This window comes from Penicillium oxalicum, chromosome II (assembly GCF_001723175.1).
Source record: "Penicillium oxalicum strain HP7-1 chromosome II, whole genome shotgun sequence".
In the NCBI taxonomy this organism is placed as follows: Eukaryota; Fungi; Ascomycota; class Eurotiomycetes; order Eurotiales; family Aspergillaceae; genus Penicillium; species Penicillium oxalicum.
Genome location: NC_064651.1, coordinates 914,924 through 929,308, shown reverse-complemented (window position 1 = coordinate 929,308; position 14,385 = coordinate 914,924). Strand labels below are relative to the sequence as shown.

At 50.7% G+C, this 14,385-nt stretch overlaps 5 protein-coding genes across 5 annotated transcripts; 2 read left to right on the top strand and 3 right to left on the bottom strand.

Moving 5' to 3' along the window:
• Positions 1-325: 325 nt before the first annotated feature.
• Positions 326-1,421, bottom strand: POX_b02215 (uncharacterized protein; the record flags this gene model as incomplete). The annotated part of the gene is made up of 2 exons (XM_050111129.1): positions 326-1,217; positions 1,279-1,421. The coding sequence occupies 2 exons, from the start codon at positions 1,419-1,421 to the stop codon at positions 326-328; spliced, it is 1,035 nt and encodes a 344-aa protein (XP_049971475.1).
• Positions 1,422-2,697: 1,276 nt separating this feature from the next.
• POX_b02214 (uncharacterized protein) lies at positions 2,698-2,868 on the top strand (the record flags this gene model as incomplete). Its single annotated transcript, XM_050111128.1, has 1 exon — positions 2,698-2,868. One exon carries the CDS (start codon positions 2,698-2,700, stop codon positions 2,866-2,868), a length of 171 nt encoding a protein of 56 aa, XP_049971474.1.
• A 316-nt stretch (positions 2,869-3,184) lies between these two features.
• Positions 3,185-3,706, bottom strand: POX_b02213 (uncharacterized protein; the record flags this gene model as incomplete). The annotated part of the gene is made up of 1 exon (XM_050111127.1): positions 3,185-3,706. One exon carries the CDS (start codon positions 3,704-3,706, stop codon positions 3,185-3,187), a length of 522 nt encoding a protein of 173 aa, XP_049971473.1.
• Positions 3,707-5,662: 1,956 nt separating this feature from the next.
• Positions 5,663-7,991, top strand: POX_b02212 (uncharacterized protein; the record flags this gene model as incomplete). Its single annotated transcript, XM_050111126.1, has 2 exons — positions 5,663-5,729; positions 5,860-7,991. 2 exons carry the CDS (start codon positions 5,663-5,665, stop codon positions 7,989-7,991), a joined length of 2,199 nt encoding a protein of 732 aa, XP_049971472.1.
• A 1,520-nt stretch (positions 7,992-9,511) lies between these two features.
• On the bottom strand, positions 9,512-11,483 carry POX_b02211 (uncharacterized protein; the record flags this gene model as incomplete). Its single annotated transcript, XM_050111125.1, has 4 exons — positions 9,512-9,870; positions 9,938-10,599; positions 10,690-10,827; positions 10,912-11,483. The coding sequence occupies 4 exons, from the start codon at positions 11,481-11,483 to the stop codon at positions 9,512-9,514; spliced, it is 1,731 nt and encodes a 576-aa protein (XP_049971471.1).
• Between the last annotated feature and the right edge of the window lie 2,902 nt (positions 11,484-14,385).

Here is a 14,385-nt window from a genome sequence, read left to right as displayed (position 1 = left end):
AGAGGGAAAATTTCATAGATACTGTGGATAAGAATGTGGGGAGTGAACTGCGCCATGATGACGATGAAAAAAGAAATGGGTATATTGATCTATGATCTCAGCGTGAGGAAGACTGGCTATGTACTGGCCGGGAAATGTGGAAAAAAGGGAGGAGAAGAAAAGAAAGGGAGGTATATACATGGGGATGCAGCAGGAATGGACCAGCACGAGAAAAAGAAAGAGAAGAACCGGGAGGATGTAGGGGAGAAAGGGAACAAGAAGAAAGCAAACAGCAAACTCCACATAACTGCAAGAATTGGCTTTTGCACATCTCATCTCGTGACTGTCACGATGTCCGCTTTCCATCCAATTGATCATGCAAGTAAAGGCGACCCTCCGTATTGAGGAACCCCCCGATACCAAAGGCGGGGATGATTCGACACATGCGCAGAAGGGACGCCCCGATCCAGTCACGGCTGATGCGGCTGACCCGTTCTTTGGTAGGCATTGCCTGGGGTCGGTTGTACAGATCCAAACCAAAGAGATGAATGGGCGTACTGATCAATTGAATGGAGGCTGGAATGGCCAACTGGGCAATCAGGATCTTGAGATACTCCTGCGAGGCGATGGAGTCGGGAATGGTGTTGGAGAGCATGGCGGGGAGACTGAATGAGCCAAAGATAGTGAGGCCGTCTCGCAGGAGAAAAGCGGAGTATGTGGCGAGGGGGATGCGTGTGCGGCCGATGGAACGGGCCGCTTTGGGAATTGAGGAATCGGATTTTGGGGATGAGTTGGAGGCGGAGGGAGATGCAGATGCAGGTGCTGATGCTGGTGATGAGGCTGAGGCTGATGCTGATGCTGATACGGATGCAGATGCAGATGTAGATGTAGTAGATGGGGGCATAGAAGTCGTGGCGGGAGGAGAAGGAGGAGCGTTGTTTTTGTGACCAAACAGTTGGGCGAATTTGACATCCTTCCAGATTCCGACGGACGAATTGACCACAAAGGTGGCAGCAAAGGTGGTCATACCCGCAATGGCATGATCGATCTTGGGATAGACCTTGCTCAGCAAGGTCTCGGAGATGTTGGCTGTGGCAAAAGTGGCGGTATAGAGGGACCAGACCAGCAGACTGGGTCGTGAGGTCAAAAAGGTGGTAGGCTGAGTGATGGAGAACCACAAGTGTCGACGAAAAGCGGGAAACATGGGCTGGTTGTAAAAGGACTTTTCGACGACGAGTCTACTCGGTGCTGGTGAGCAACACGATCGATTCCTGGCTGCGTTGTGGATGCTGCGCTCACCTGTCAAAGATCATCACCGCCGGGGTGATGAGCGCCGACGACCCGGCTGCGACCAGCGTATCGGCCACGAGTAGCTCCCCCAATCGACTGCTGCTGCGATGGATGCTCAGCGCCAGAGCCTGATCTTTCATATCGTGATTCATGGTGAAAGGCTCAATCAGAGCAGACGCACAAACGCCAAACTCAATTGGCGACACCCAACAAGCCGTAAACGAAAAGGAGCGGGGATTGATCAAGCACGAGAGAGAGTGAGAGAGAGGTGAGAGGACGGTTGGAGAATGAAAGTGTTTCCCCCCTCTCGAAGTGCTTGACACAATCTAAAAGAAAAAGACTGGAGACCTCCTGATTAGATTGAACTAGGAGCGAGGGACCCGGCGCGGGGCAGAAAGGAGGATCGGACTCCTCGTGTGCTGTTCTGGGGGGAGAAGAAGCACACAAAAGGGTTACGTACCGGTGGATCAGTGGATCCTCAAGGCACAGAGCCCTACTAGGCTATGAGCACTTGGGGCGTGCTGGGGATGAAAGTCCACAGAAAGAGAGAGAGCCAAGAGGGAGAGAGAAAGAGAGAGAGAGAGAGAGAGGTACACGAACGGAACCAAGTATTCCAAACCTCAGAAGAAATTGTTGGAAAAGAAGAAGAAGACAATCAAGGTCGGACCGCGAGAGATGGGGAAGGACAGGCCAGTATATGAATTGACGAGAGATTTCCGACTTCCAGCCAAGGTTGGGAATTTCAGATGAATGCGGGCATCAAGTAATGCCAACCATAAATGTAGCTTATCGCCCAACCAGCGTGGTTTCTCCGCCGCCTACGCACACTGGCACTGAATTGCTTGCTGTGAGTTTCAATGGGAGAAGACTCCATGTGCTTGCCCTTTTTTTTTCAAATTTACATTTTTGATTTTCTTATAGATCGTGGAGCCCCTCGACGGCGATGACAGCCAATGAGAGCTGACCGGCACTAGCCGGTGACCGTGTCGGGCGTCTCGATTGGGTCACGTAGCCGAGATGATCGCCCGGACGGGGGTCCAGGAACCCTCGAAAAGGGTTTAATCGGATTCTAGAAGGAAAGTTTGGCACGCGGCAGTGATGTAGTGGTGACTTGCACTGGTGGCAGTTCCGGGGAGGGGTTGGCGTCGGTAGTGGCATGTAGCCATGTACTGAGTACTTCCCCGCAGTCCGACTGGATGCACAAGGGACAATTACTACTCACACTCTGGTCGTCGGCACTCGGACTTTTAGACTCGGAAAAGCTTAAGAGTTGTCTTCCGTCCCTTACTATCAGGATATGGTGGAAAGGTATTCGCGTGGGATTGCCTCAAGGAGAAGAAGCAACAAGCCGAGAAAATGGGCGTGGTGTGTGTGGCCCACTGGTTACTACAGTACTACTAACCTACCACCGGTCACTGACTGGTGGTGATGATTGTGCCCCTCCCCGCAATTCTCCATCATCACATCATCTACCCAGCTCTTGATATGCTACGAAGTGCCGATGCGGTGAGTTCTGTTCTCACGGCAATCGGCACAGGTTACCTGGGTCGCGACTCGGTGGGGAGGGGAGAGTTGGCGATCAACTTTGACCAGCCATGACCGGAAGAGGCCTGGACTCAAGTCTCAGAATGACCGCATGGACAGAAGTCACGGACGTGACATGATATCTACGGATCCGAGATGAGTAGATTGAATAATCTGCATGTAGCAAACTTGTCGCTATTGTATTGGTTTGGCTTGATCTTGTCAACTGCCAGGATTCCAAAGGAGCGAGGGGTGGGTGACATTTTCGTGAATAACGAGAGCAATGATAACATCAGGGATTACCCCAAAAACAGAACAGTAATAATAACATCAGACTTTCCTCAAGTCCCAAGACCATGTCAGGGGGATTGTGCCAGCGCCAATCACAACGTCAGGCTTTCATGAAAGCCACAGAGCCCTCTTGAGGGATCGTTCGAGCGGTCAGCTCCCGGATCTCAAGCTGGCGGAAGTCCGGGTCTTGAAAGACCAAGACCACTACCTTCAGCCCAGCATAGTTGATCGCCCTCGATAACGAGGGGCTTGTGTAAACCCCTGGGCCGAGCTCGTTATTGAAGTTGTTAGCATTGACTGTTGGCGTGACCAACGCCACCCAGCAAGCCAGTGCTCTCCTGCTCATGCCGCGGAAAAGTAGTTGACCTCCCAAGCTGCTTGTGATCTTTTGCTCGATATGAGGGGCGTTCGATGACTTGGCCAGGGAGCTCGTGCAGAGAGCAATTTCATCCCTAATGTCCTCGGGCGGTGTTCCTAGATGGCCATCTTCCCTGGTCCAGACAGGACGAAGACCATTTGCGACAAGACCCGCCGGGTCTCTTTCCTCGCCCTCGTCTGACAAGTCAGGGTCTCCCGCCAGGGGTTCTTCGGCGGGCAGCATCTCAGCTTCAAGGTTCGACATCTGCCTTTTCAGGGACAACCTTTGATGATATTTAGGCGACTGCCTTTGTTTGCCCACAACCGGAACCAGGAGGAGGTGTCTATCCTCCTGTGGCAGAAGAAGAAGAATCAGTCAGAGATGCGATGCTGGTTCCAGAGTCTCGTTGAAGACTATTGTAAATGTGTGATGGAGGTTCTAGATGCTTTGCGGTAATTGAAGAGGAGAGAAATACTTCAATCTTAAATCGAGTCTGTTTGTTCTGATCCTTCGCGATTACCCGAAACGGCTGCCCGCTCTCTCTTCAGAGCGTCGGACACTATAGATTACGCAAAAGTAATGCTGGTGACTGATAGTGTTGCAATATTGATCTTTCGACTCCGAGTGTAATGTGGTGTGGCCTCGCGGTAGAGGAGGTGTGAATTGTCTGAGTACAAACTGCACGGTTTTCTGACATCTCTTGGTTGTTTACGCGGAACTATTATGGGGAGATGGGCTGCTGTGACTGTTTCTGTAAGCGTTGCCAAACTCAAAGGTCGAAGATGGCTGTTTATATTCACAGCCACATCTCGCACTCGTAGTACCTTCCTCCTTTATTACATAGCCATGATATGTGAGAATTAAGTGAGCTGAGTTGAGAACAAAATGAGAGCAAGCTTAACGAGGAAAGACTCGATGTTAATGTTAGTGTCAGGGCCTGTGACTCACTACTACCCTACAGTAGTCTCTCCTTCACCTGGCCGGGCATGTCTCTCCACCAAGGCGCCGAAAATATATTCAAGAATAGATACCGTTCATGACTAGGTGAAAGACCTCTAGCTGAACACTGTTCTGCACATGGAGATCCAAAAAAAAAAGAAAAAGAAAACACGACCTAGCCTTAGGGGCTGGGGGAGTCACTTTCCATTTAGTGATCCTAAAATCCAACCTTCATCAAATTTCAATGGATCTTTTCTCCTTTTCGTTCTTTTTTTTTTGTTTTTAAGCTCGCAGTGGGGACAAAACTTGAAATACAGCTCCATTTTTCTAGCCTTCCACCTCAACTGTGTATGAGACGCGGAGCCGTATCATGCTGCTAAAATTCACAGAAAGGTTCGCATCAAGTTGATTTAGACACTCCGCAACAGCCCAGACAGCCATAGCACCAGCCTTGTGGCATGCATATCAGTTGCAATTTCAAGGGTGAAGTACATGTGTTTTACTAGGTTGTGATGAAGTTCTTTCCAAAACTGCCCTATCATACCAGGCCCATCTCGGTTTTTGTCCGACGCGATGAGCTTAATTAGAGGCTCTGCCTGTCCTCAGGTTGTGTACATTATTGATGTAAGCATCTGTTCATTAGCGCAATCAGCCTGACCAAGTCACCAACAGTCTGCCACCCCGGAGACAGTCCGTTTTAGCAGACACAATCGATTCCTCTCGATGCGAGTCGCCTATCTCGAGATAGGATACGCGAACCTGTTTCTTCGGAAGCTCCAGGGTGTGTATACTTCAAGGCCTTCCTTGGTTTATCAATCCGACAACGGAGTTCCCAACCAAATCACTATCACGATAAGAGATCTTTGATCCGTGATAGTCGCGTTACCAGCGACCGTCTACGACCGCACGGGCCTGACGTGATTACTGTAATCACCGCGATAGCAGTCATCTGGCGCCCCCCGTTTTCGGCCCATCCCATTTCCAGCCTCACCACGACGATCAGCAGTCCCACAGGATCCACTGGTGCACACTCGCAGGCCTAACCACCCTTCAAAAGACGGGGAGGCCATGCCTTGAGCCGATATCGTTCGCTTCCGAATGGCTGGTGGGCAAATTGCGGGGAGAGGGGGGCCGGAAGCAGGGCGGTCAAGTTGCCACATCTCACCCGCACACAAGATCATTGACCCTTTTACCCAACTCGACTCGAGGAGCATACAGAGTGACGAGCACGCATAGAATCTCTCCATCAAAAAAGACAGCAGAAAGGAAACCACAAATGCCATGACCGGGCCAGCAGATTCCGCTGGCCCGCTTCGCGTCTCCCAGCGGCGACCGCTGGCCTGTCGAGGTAAATACACGCCAATAACCAAACGAGATCCCATTCCCTTCCCCGTCGATGATGAGGACCGAATTACGATGGGAGAAACGAGGACTATGGTTGATTGAGAGGATTGACGGCGACTAATGATGCACGACAGAATGCACAAAACGGAAGAGAAAATGTGACAAGCAAATTCCATGCGCCAGATGTCGACGCCTCAACTTGGAGTGCTCGGTGGAGACGGTGCGACTGAGACGGAATACAGTGCAACATGCATCGGAGATTCAATTCCTCACATCCATCTTGATTGATCTGGAGTCTCCTTCTCCGCAAAATATCTCACATATCACGGCGCGAGTGAGAGAGAGGATCTCGCAATTGCAAACGGGAGTCTCGTCTTCGCCTCCACCACCAGCATCAGCACCGGCATCAGTGGACGCGCCGCCGTCATCGACAACGGCAGCTCTGTCAGCACCGGCATCGGCATCACCGCAACATGAGACCAGCGCAGATTTACAGCAGGATGATCTCAAACAATCCGATCATTCTGATGACAGGCAGGCCCTGCATCGTCTGGCCGAGGCACCTGCGGAAAATACAGGGACCGATCCGCCCATTTTGAACGCCATTGAACATCTTGCCTGGGGGCGAAATTCTGCAGGGTGCTTTCCTCACCGGCGTTGTGCCTGTCAATATCGTCGAGACAGCTCCGAGACTCTCTCCATGAACAGCGGATCTTTTCAAATTCACGGATCGGCCCTGGAAGTCCTGTTTGTGCCAATGGGCCTCGACGCGCAGACGCTCGTCAAATTTCACATTGAAAACCTGACCTGGCATCATAATTGTTTTCATGGAGGCACTTTTCTCCGACAATGCGAAGTGTTTTGGAGCACGGGACGATGTGACAATCCCTTGTGGATCGCTCTTTACCTATCCGTTTTGAGTTGCACCGTGAATTCGATTCAGAACAGCAGAAGGCTGAAGAGTCAATTAGGGGTGGATCTGGACAACTTCCAAACCGCCCAGCAGTTGTTCTCAGCCATGGTACAAACTCTGTATGATTCGCATTTTCTGAACAATCTGTCGATCTGCTCGGTGCAGGCCATCGCCATCTCGACCGAAGTTGCCCACAATCTTGGCCTCAGTCAACTCAATGCGACCATGTTCAATGCTGCGGTGCGAATTGCAGAGTGTTTGGGGCTCCACAAAATCAAAGACCATCCCTCATCCATGACCCAAACCCAAGACCAGTGGGAAGAACGTGTCGAACGAGAAGTAGGCAGACGAGTCTGGTGCCAGATGATCATTCAGGATCATTTCGCCATCCCCTTCACCGACACCTACAGCATTTCCCCTTTACAATATTCCACCGGACGCCCTTTGAACGCCGACGAACACACCCTGACAGAACTTCCCACCAACGTTCCCACCATCAGCACCTATGTACGAGTTCTCGTCGAGCTCGCGGCCCTCATGCCCGGTCTCAGCGACGGACTCGGTCCAATGAATAAACGCAAATCGCGCCGTGAGCAATACCAGCACATCCTCCAAGTGGATAAGAAAATGCGCGCCGTCGTCAAGGGAATCCCCTCTTTCCTCCTCCGACCCGACAAAGCCAAAGAATCTGAGATTCCCTGGCTCAGCATCGTCCGTCGAAGTCTGGCCATCACTGCCGCCGAAAAGATCATCATGATCCACCGACCATTCCTATTCCGCTCCTTTCACGACCCAACCTACGGTCACTCCCGACGGACCTGCATCGCCGCCGCCATGACCATCCTCCGCGAACACGAATCCATCGCCAACGAAGAAGACCTCTCCATCTGGACCCATACCGCATTCGCAATCACCGCCGCAGTCATCCTCTGCTTCGAAGTCAACGCCACCGTGGAAGATCCCTCGGACGGCAAAATCGAAATGTACCGCGACGCGGTCCTGTCTGCGCGCGAGCGCCTCGCCTCCCGCAATCACGACACCCTTGCACAACGAGGCGTGGCCCTCATCGACGCGATCCTGATCGCCGAAGAGGCGCACGGCGGAGCCAAAGAGCGGAAACGCAAGGGCCATATTGATTTTCATCGGATCTTTGCGAATTTTTCGACTCTAAGCCGAGCCAGTCTCTTGCCGGATGATGATATGTCGTTTGGCAAGTTATCGGGCAACAGCCCGGATGATTTTCGCAGTGTGGATACGAATGAGATGCAGTTTTCATGGAACTCGGATGAGATTGATTTTGATATCTGGTTCAATGGGATATTTAATGAACTTCATCCACCCGCGTTGGGATGATGGGTTTGATAGGAGATGCACTGCCGTATGGATAAAATTAATGCCAATGGATGGCCGCGCCGCGCGTCTGTGCAGTTTCAGAATGGACATGTTGTTCAATACTTGCATGCTTGTGGAACCCTAGTCGTAAACAGTAGACATTCGTACGAGGACTCTAGTTGAGAAGTCGGTGATTTTTACAATGATCGGCTACTTTCACAGATACTCGTATGTGTAGGAATTTGCATCATGTACATAGTAGTTCCAACATGACCGACCAAGCTATTACCTCCATCCACAAGGTGGAGGAGTACCTAAGTACCTTGGTCACCTTACTCATCCAGCTCCTCGGCACTCCCAGGCTCCATATCATACTACCACGGTATAATTTATTATTTATTCAGCGAGGAGAATCAAAAAAGGCAAAACAGAACCAGCCTGATCATTCGAATATATCCAGGACTACTGCAAAATATCAAATATATCCAGGAGGGGGATCTTATTCTTCTTCCTCCATTGCCGAACAGAACTGGACCTTGGTGGGAGAAGTTGTGTTCTCTTCTCATCGCTTCTCCTCTCTTCTTTTCTGTTTTATCTTGCGGGAAGTGTATCCAGTCGGGCTGATGGTTTTGTATATCCGATATTGTAGTCAGATCGATCCGCGGTCTGGTCATTTCAAAATTGGAGAGTTCCAAGGTAGCAGGTGACTCCTTTACGGGACCGACTCGGGGTTTTCAGACTCGTCCAATCTTCAGGAGCAGCGGGGCTGGTTTATATATATGAAACTTAGCACCTTTGACAGTCCAAATCAGAAAGAGATGAGTTGAAAACTTGCTTTATGAGGAATCATCACCATGAAATGCTGTAAGGGCTATTCATAGTTCGGTACACGGTATACAGTACATGGCTAGAATCCAAGGTAGAAGAAGATACCCGTCAGAACGAGCACGCCGCCAGTGATGCGAAAATTGAAGGCATTGTAGGGACCAGCCAATGGCCATCAAAGATGAGATTTTTTCCAGAGATTGAAATGACAAGAGACGCCAGAAGAAATTTTCAATAGTGGTACACAGGGGTCAACATGCAGCGAGAGAAAAGAGAAATATTTTTTGATACAAAAAAGGGAGAGGGAAATGCACTTCTTATGCTCGCAATCAAAAGCAACGCTCAAACAAAAAACAATATGAAAATGCAAAGTGACAAATGCCCGGCGCAATGATCTGAAGAAAAGGTGACAAAATCGATGCAAATTGTACAATGAATCAAAGAAAAGGAGAATAGGTGGCCAGAAAAGAGGAACAATAACGAAAAAAAAGGGGGAAGTGGAGGATGATGAAGATGGAGGTAGACGAGATTAAAATTAAAATTCCGACGCCAAGGCCCTTGATCTTTCAACGTGGGAATGGATAAGAGGTCAGCGTCGGAGAGTACATAGCCCGAATTGATCATTCGACACACAGCGAAGATTGATATATGAGTCCATCTCTGACGAGGGAGGGGTGTTTGTTTGTAAGATCGCAGCAACCCACGCAGAAACGGCGTTATTGCTGGATGTAGTTGGAGTAGTTATAAGTTTGACTGCCAAACTTTTCTCGAAGGGAGTCGATACTCTGGGTTTGGTGCTGTGATGCCTCATTCGGGGAGATGATGTTCGCCTCGGCTGGACCAAAGGAGGTTGGCAGACTGAGAGTGGATGCACTTGTTGAAGCGTACGGCATGCTGGCAATGGGTGTTGGAGTGGTTGTGTAGGAGTATGGTCTGAAATCCTGCGAGGCAGGCAAGGTATGCATGGTTGACACCGGCAGACCATGCGGAGAGACGTGAGAGCTCATGGCATGAGCACCGTAGTTTTTGGGAGCTGACATGGGATATTGATGATGATAGCTCTTTGGTTGGGAGTCTGATGGTTGGAATTCAAGGTCAGAACTCGATTGCCCCTGAATTTTCTGTCAATCGCGCAGACTTACTAATGGTATTCATTTCGTAGGTCATAGAAGTTCCCTGGGAGTTTGTTGGGGATGCGGAACTTTCAAAAGTTTGTTGAGATGGCTGCTGCTCAAAAGGAGGCCCCATAGCAGAACTGGGATGGCGAGGAACTGTATAGTCCATGACCGGCTGTCGCATGTAGGGCAGACCGGGATTTGTCGGAGATGAAGCAAATCGATTGTGCATGTGTAGGGTGGGATGAAAAGAGGGAGGATTTGAGGAGCCATCTGACATGCTGCTTGACCGTGTGATCGAATAATCGTTACGGATGGTTGTCCTATGCAAGTCTGACATTGAAGAGGAGGCGAGTGGGCGTCCGTATGGCATTCCCGAGCTGGGTAGCCCGTCGCTCCGTCCAGCGGAGGACATGTAGGTGCCGGCGGTCGATGCCGAACTGAGAGGAGATGTCATATACTCGTCTTCACTGGGTCGTGGGAAGCAGTCGGTGCGAAGTGACCTCAGCGATGCAAAATCTGGGTTCGGAGCTCCGAAGTCGTGCGGAGCGCCCATTGCAGTTGGAATGACAGACTTGCTTTCAAACGGCGTGCGTAGAACTTTGGTGGTGTCAAAATCGTCCGGCAGAGCTCTCGATTTCAGCATTCTTTCGCGGTCATTTGTAGTCAACCGCTTCAGCTTAGCGCGTCTATAGAAGGGGAGAGAAAAAGAGAACCATTGTTAGACAGTGCGTGGAGTGCCTTTGGTGAGGCAGTAATCATTGGCATCAAGGGCACACCTGTTTTGGAACCACACCTGAACCTGGCGCGGTGTGAGCCCGGGGATCTCTCTTGACAGACGCTCTCGGTGAGCAGCATCTGGATGCGCCTGGCGGGTAAATTCACTCATCAAGAACCGAGTCTGATTATGCGTGAGTCTATCCGACAAAGAGGAGAAACAGATTAGTCAACAACGTGGATGCTTGGCCAGCCTCGTGGCACGGCTTGAAAATCGGTCTTACCGAAATCTTTTCATCTTTTTCTTGTCAATAATCGGTGACTGACTGTCGTCATTATCTTCCGTCCCGTCGCCCTTTTCGTCGATTTGGCTCTCGGGTGAATGTCGATCATTCTCATCATGTTGATCAAAATCAGATCGTGCAGCATCCGCCGAATCCCCGGAGCGAGCGATTCCAGCCGGGGGTGTCAAAGTCGCGCGGCCAGTGTGACCTTCAGTTGGGATATTGAGCTTAATCTGAGGCAGTTTCATACCTCCCATCTCTGTTGGGGCTTTCTCAGCTCCATCGTGGGCCGCCATGTCTCCCTCACGCCAGGCACCGATCCCCGATGGACGCCCCAGGTCCGACACTGGATGTGACAAGCCATGGTCGGCCGTCGCCATCGTCCGCTGCATCTCCGCCGGCGAGGGATTCAGGTGAGGAAAATGTGTCCCGTCCCTCGGCAGATGCGAGATGGACAAAATCCGTCGCGGCGTTGCAGACACCCACTCAACGTGGCGAGATACTGCAGATAGTGGCGATGGGGCTTGTGTAGACAAAGGAGGCACCCACAGACAAGGACCACCGATGGACATGATCAGGACTTTGAATCAAGCCCTCAGTGCTGCTCTAGGTGTGAAAGTGAATCTGATCGTAGACCAGAGCACGGCTCCAGAGAGTTGAACAGAAGTACTCGGTGGAAATGGTGTGGAAGACAAAGCGCCAGTGCACGACTCCCTGAGAAGATCACCAACACGAATCAAGCAAAGAATCAGAGACCAAGACAGCCGAGGATCGAAAAGAAAAAAACAAAAATCCGAATAATAATGGACAGCAATAACGCTAAAGCGCGTTCCTGAGAAGATGAGACGTTCGGTGGGTCTGGCCAAAAGTGCCGGCGCGCATGCCCAACGGGCTTAGGGTTCCTGGTGGGATCCGTGCAATTAAAGACAATCAAGAGTGACCTCGAATTAGATCCAACCTCCTCCGTGGGCGGTAATTGAACACCAACTGGGGACCTCGATGATCCACGATAGGAGAAGGGAGAGAAGAATCAAGGGACAGGAAAAGAGGGAGGCACAATGTGAGGCGTTGCAGTAGGCGCCGGGTCACGAGAGGGCCAGCTTTGCAGAGAAATGCTGAAGGTCGATGCAGATGGCAACTGAATGGGATCACAATCACCACAGAGCCAAAGGATGAGCTTTGTGTGAAGAAGAGAGTGAACCAGAGCGTCAAAAAATGGAAAAGGGAAAAAATAAAAAGAGAAAAGAATGGAATGGAATCCGGTTCTCTTGTTCGCTGCCACTTGTAGAGTCACGATTCCTCGGAGCCAGATGGGAAACGAAAGCGGGACACTGCCGCCACAACTCCAACGTGCTCGAGAGCCCTAGCAGGTCTTCAAGATGATCTCTGGGGCAGTCGGGGTCCGTAGATCGTCTGATGACCCTTTGCACATATCACACCTTATTATTGCCGATGATCGTTACGCAGCTTGGCAAGGCAGTTGAGTATACAGGGTACGCGGACACCGAAAGAGAAAGGAAGAAGGCCCAAGGAGGGACCGCCCCCCCTCATCATCACATAATCCCGAACAAAAAAAATGGAGACTTTGACTTTTTTTTCCTGAATGGAGGAGAGCGTCAGGTACGGTGATGGTGATCTGGGTCACCACTGGGCCACCAGGATCAGCCGGGGGGCTGTCCCAGAATGGACACTGGGGCCCTGGGGGTCAAGTGGAGGAAGCTTTCAACGGGTGTAGGGCCACTGCGATCCAGACGTGGAAGAAAGTGGAAACTTCGATGACACCGCTCATGACCGAAGACCCACTGCATCGGAGCCAGAAGGCCCCGTGGCAGTGTGGAAAAGAAGTCCAAGAGAGAGTGTGTGTGTGTGAGTGTGAGTGTGTGTGTGTGTGTGTGTTGGTGTGATAGAGAGCGCGCGACGGAGAGAAAGAGAAAAGAAAGAGAGGGCCAAAGCCGACTTGTGACGGTCGAGACTCGGATAGGGAGTAGTTTGCCCCGATCAAGACGTCGGCTGTGGAAATAATGGAAAATCATCAACTCGCCACGAAAAGAATCATGGAACACGAGACAAGCACAGTGGACATATCAATACTTGTGAACGGTTGTACACTGCTCAGCACAAAGTACAATCACTAGACTCATCCGGAGAATATACGACGAATGATGCTCACTGGACGCCTACTCCACTGCCCACCCGAATCAGGAAGGATCCACCAAGAGACCCATCGACACCTCCGAGGAGACGAGACCCGAGGATCATCTCGCTGGAAAGGGAGAGAGTCAGAATGGATGATCTTAGCCGTTCACCTGGGACGGACGAAGAAGAAGAGATGCCAGACAAACGATCGAGCCTGATCCGGATTATACAAGTGAGTCCTCTGCGATCTACGGCAAGTTGTCGATTCCTGCCGCCTCCCATCGACGACAACAGTGTTAGTATTGCCACTGTCAGCGATTTGAGGACAATATATTATCGAATTATTTCATGGGTTATTTTTCTCTACCAACATGATCGTCCAGGTGTCCCCCGATCAATACCTTGTCAAGTCCTTCGACATCACGCTCGCTACATGTTTCCTTTCAAATGGCAGGATGGCATCTGGGACAAGTAACAGTGTCGGTGAGTAGGAGTGATGACTGCGCAAGTGACTGAAATGAAACATTTAAAACATTATAGAGAGATGGATCCAGATGGAAGGTTGGAATGTCAAACTACAATAGCTTGCACAGCATCCGACAGGGCTAGGGAACGGACCACCTGAATGTTTTCATGCGGAACGGGAAGACAAATCTGGGGTTTTTTTTTCTTCTTCTTTTCTTTTTCTCCTATTCTCCGGGTTGTGTGCTGACGGAGTGATCAATTGAAGCCACTTTGGGGTAGCCACTATCCGAGATGATATTTGCGACAAAGTGCCGCTTCACATGGTTGCAGTATCTGACCTTGGCTGTGGTCTTCAAGGGGAAGGCCGAGTGCCTACATTCGTGTGGGGAATGAGTTTTTGGAGCAATACCAGAGTCCCAAGAGAGGGGAGACCCAAAAAAAAAAGGGAATCAATTCACTGGAGCAACGATGATCTGCATGACGCGGATCAAGAGCATCGGTGGAAGATACCCTGATTTCTATCTTTTACCCTCCCAAATATGGTCTGAAGGGCCGTAAGCGAGAACAGATACCTCACGTACAGGAGCTCCAGGAGAGGGCATAACGGGGAGTAATCTCCGGTGGATGGGGGCGCATTCACAAGCTAGGAGCTTTATTTTTCTGCCTTGCGAGAACGGCATCTCCATTGAGTATATGGATGTCACGATTCAAAGAGTGGGGGGGGGAAAGAGAAAAATCCAGGATTTAACCGACCTCAGATCAAGGATATGGTGTGATTGGAAGGGGAGAGGAGGGGGGGAAGAGGAAACGAGAGAACGCACAGCCACATGTCGGACTTGCAAACCCTTTTTAGTGATAAATCCACAGGAGATG